The following is a 2500-nucleotide window of genomic DNA, read 5'->3' as shown; positions in this document are numbered from 1 at the left end:
AGGGACATGGGATGACAATGGGGCTTTGACGGCGACGTCCCTTTCACAGTGGCTTGCATATAGACACGCTTACATGCGCGCGCACACACACACACACACGCACGCACACACACACACACGCGCACACGCAGACGTTTGTGGCCCCTTACCTGGGGTAGTTGGTGCAGTACTGGGTGTAGATGTGGAACTCTTCACTCTGGGAAAACACACAGAAAAGGGATTTCGTCACACACTTGAAGTCGGTGCAGTCGAGTTGAGCCGAGTTCGTATTTGCATTACAGTTCAAGAGTGTGTGTGCGTGTGTGTGTGTGGGTGCGTGCGTGTGTGCGTTTGCGTGCGTGCATGTGAGAGCGTGTGTAACTTGAGGATAAATGTGTATACGTGTGTGTGTGTGTGTGTGTGTGTGTGTGTGTGTGTGTCTGTTCGGTGGTTCAGGTGAGGTGAGTGGTGAGCTATTCCCCGGGCATGTTTACAGATCAAGCAGGAGAATAAGGAGTCTCCTCTCCCTCTCCCTCTCTCTCTCTCTCCCTCGCTCTCCCTCTCTCTCTCTCTCTCTTTCGCGCTGTTCAGCCTAGCGAATGAAAGTCAACCCTCCAGGTTACCATTAGCCGAATCCATAACTTCAAGTCTCCTTTGGGCCCCTCTGATTAAATAACCCCCCCATGATATAACCCGTCCTCCTGGACGCCCCTTTAATGGAGAACCCTCTGCTCTCGCATGCCTGCCCCAACATCAAAGAACATCAGACCCAGCATGACTCATCAAAGCCGGAGTGAACGTCCTGCTCTCCCTCCTCCTGTCTCTCTCCCTCCTCCTCCTCCTCCTCCTCCCTCTCAACCCTCCTCCTCCTCCTCCCTCTCACCCTCCTCCTCCTCCTCCTCCCTCTCTCCCTCCTCCTCCTCCTCCCTCCATCCTCCTCCTCCCTCTCTCCCTCCTACTCCTCCCTCTCTCTGCCTCTATCTCTCTCTCTCTCTCCGGAACGCCGCATCTCTCTCGTCCCTCGCTGCCGTCTGATCTCTCCGTATTTTCGCACGTCCTCCGATCTCCGGCGCTCCGTCTCCTCCTCCTCTGTCTCCTCTCCTCCTCCTCCGTCTCCTCTTCCGTCTCTCTCCCCTACGCTCCTTCTTTTCCCTCCCGACCCCCCCTCTCCTGGTCGGACGGGTGACCCTGGCAGTGTTGTTGCTTAACTGATGATGGGTCCTAATTGGTGCCCCCCCCCCCCCCCCCCGCGCATCTATAAATACTCTTAAGCCGGACAGGAAGTGGACCCGTTATCACAGGAAGCGGCTGTCGTTTGAGGCTCGGGATGTAAACACCTCTACGGTACACACACACACACACACACACACACACACACAGGCCAGTAATCTCCAAGAAACAAGACAACAGAACATAGAGTACATGTCCTCATGAACTCACATATTGTAGGAGTCTAAACACACACACACACACACAAACACGTGTGTTTGCCTGGAGGTGCACCGTGGGAACAGTTCTAAATTGAAGAGTAGAGCTGCTCATGTCTCCAGCAGTCTGCTTCCACGGTCCAGGCCTGAACACAACCAGATGTGCCACCTTCGATCTCTGATGACACACACTCCGCTCACACACACACCACACACACACGCGTGCGCAACCATCTCTGAGACCACGACACACACACACAATCCTCTAAACCCACCCATAAACCCTTGAGACCCAAACCACAACACACTAATACACATCGGGACAAAATTCTGAAACACACACACACACACACAACAACCGTAGCACACCCCCATAAGCATACACACTCTCTCCAATTCAGAGGCAGACTCCAGTCTTTGAACTGAAACAGCAAACCCAGCTCCCTGAAATAACCCAGATCTATAATAAACCTGCCTTGTAAAAGCGATATGAACTCCAGCCCTCCAATAGGCTGCACCAGTGGCCACAGCAGCTCTGCTCCGTACATTGGGTTCTGGGGTCCAAACCCAGAGCTAGAATTTCTAAGGCCCGCTGGATACCGCTGTCAGAACAGCTTGACGAGAGGTGGGTCCATTAGAGTTCCCGTTCTAACGTTCCAACAGTCCACATAAGGCTGAACGTACCTCGGTGTAGAACCACAACGCAGGAAAGTCTGCCTTTAGTATTTATTTATGCACCCGAGAGGTGGAACAAACTGCAGGACTCCCAAAAGCTGCACCAGCTTGTCTCTCTGGAGCAGCTTGTCTCTCTGGAGAGGTTCAAGGTTCTAATATAGTTTTGCTCCATGTGGACTGTACATGTTTCTTGTAGTCTTGTTTTTATTCTGGATCTTATGACTTGGTGCTTGATTTTTATGTTGTTTTGTCATATCATGTTCCTATTTTGTGTGTGTTCATTGAAAAAGGGAGCTTGCTCTCAGTTTGTTCCCTGAAAAAAATAAAGGTTTCAATTCAAGTCGGTTCATATAAATCCGCCCGCTGCTTCTCTGAGGCGACGGGCCAGAGGACAGCGCAGTGCTGTAGCGCGCCACTCA

General features: G+C 52.1%; 1 protein-coding gene across 1 annotated transcript in view; it reads right to left on the bottom strand.

Annotated features, from left to right (window-relative positions):
• LOC311322022 (pleckstrin homology domain-containing family G member 1) overlaps positions 1-2500 on the bottom strand; it is a gene marked incomplete at both ends in the record, with an annotated part of 71580 nt that overhangs the window by 9593 nt on the left and 59487 nt on the right. Inside the window, one exon of the mRNA XM_084454033.1 lies at positions 150-196. Within this exon, the coding sequence (XP_084310159.1) occupies positions 150-196 (47 nt within the window). The remainder of the gene's footprint in view (positions 1-149; positions 197-2500) is intronic.

Source organism: Borostomias antarcticus (genome assembly GCF_949987555.1).
Source record: "Borostomias antarcticus genome assembly, chromosome: 19".
Classification (NCBI taxonomy): Eukaryota; Metazoa; Chordata; class Actinopteri; order Stomiiformes; family Stomiidae; genus Borostomias; species Borostomias antarcticus.
Note: the sequence above shows the minus strand (reverse complement) of the source record. Positions and strands in the feature narration are given on the sequence as shown.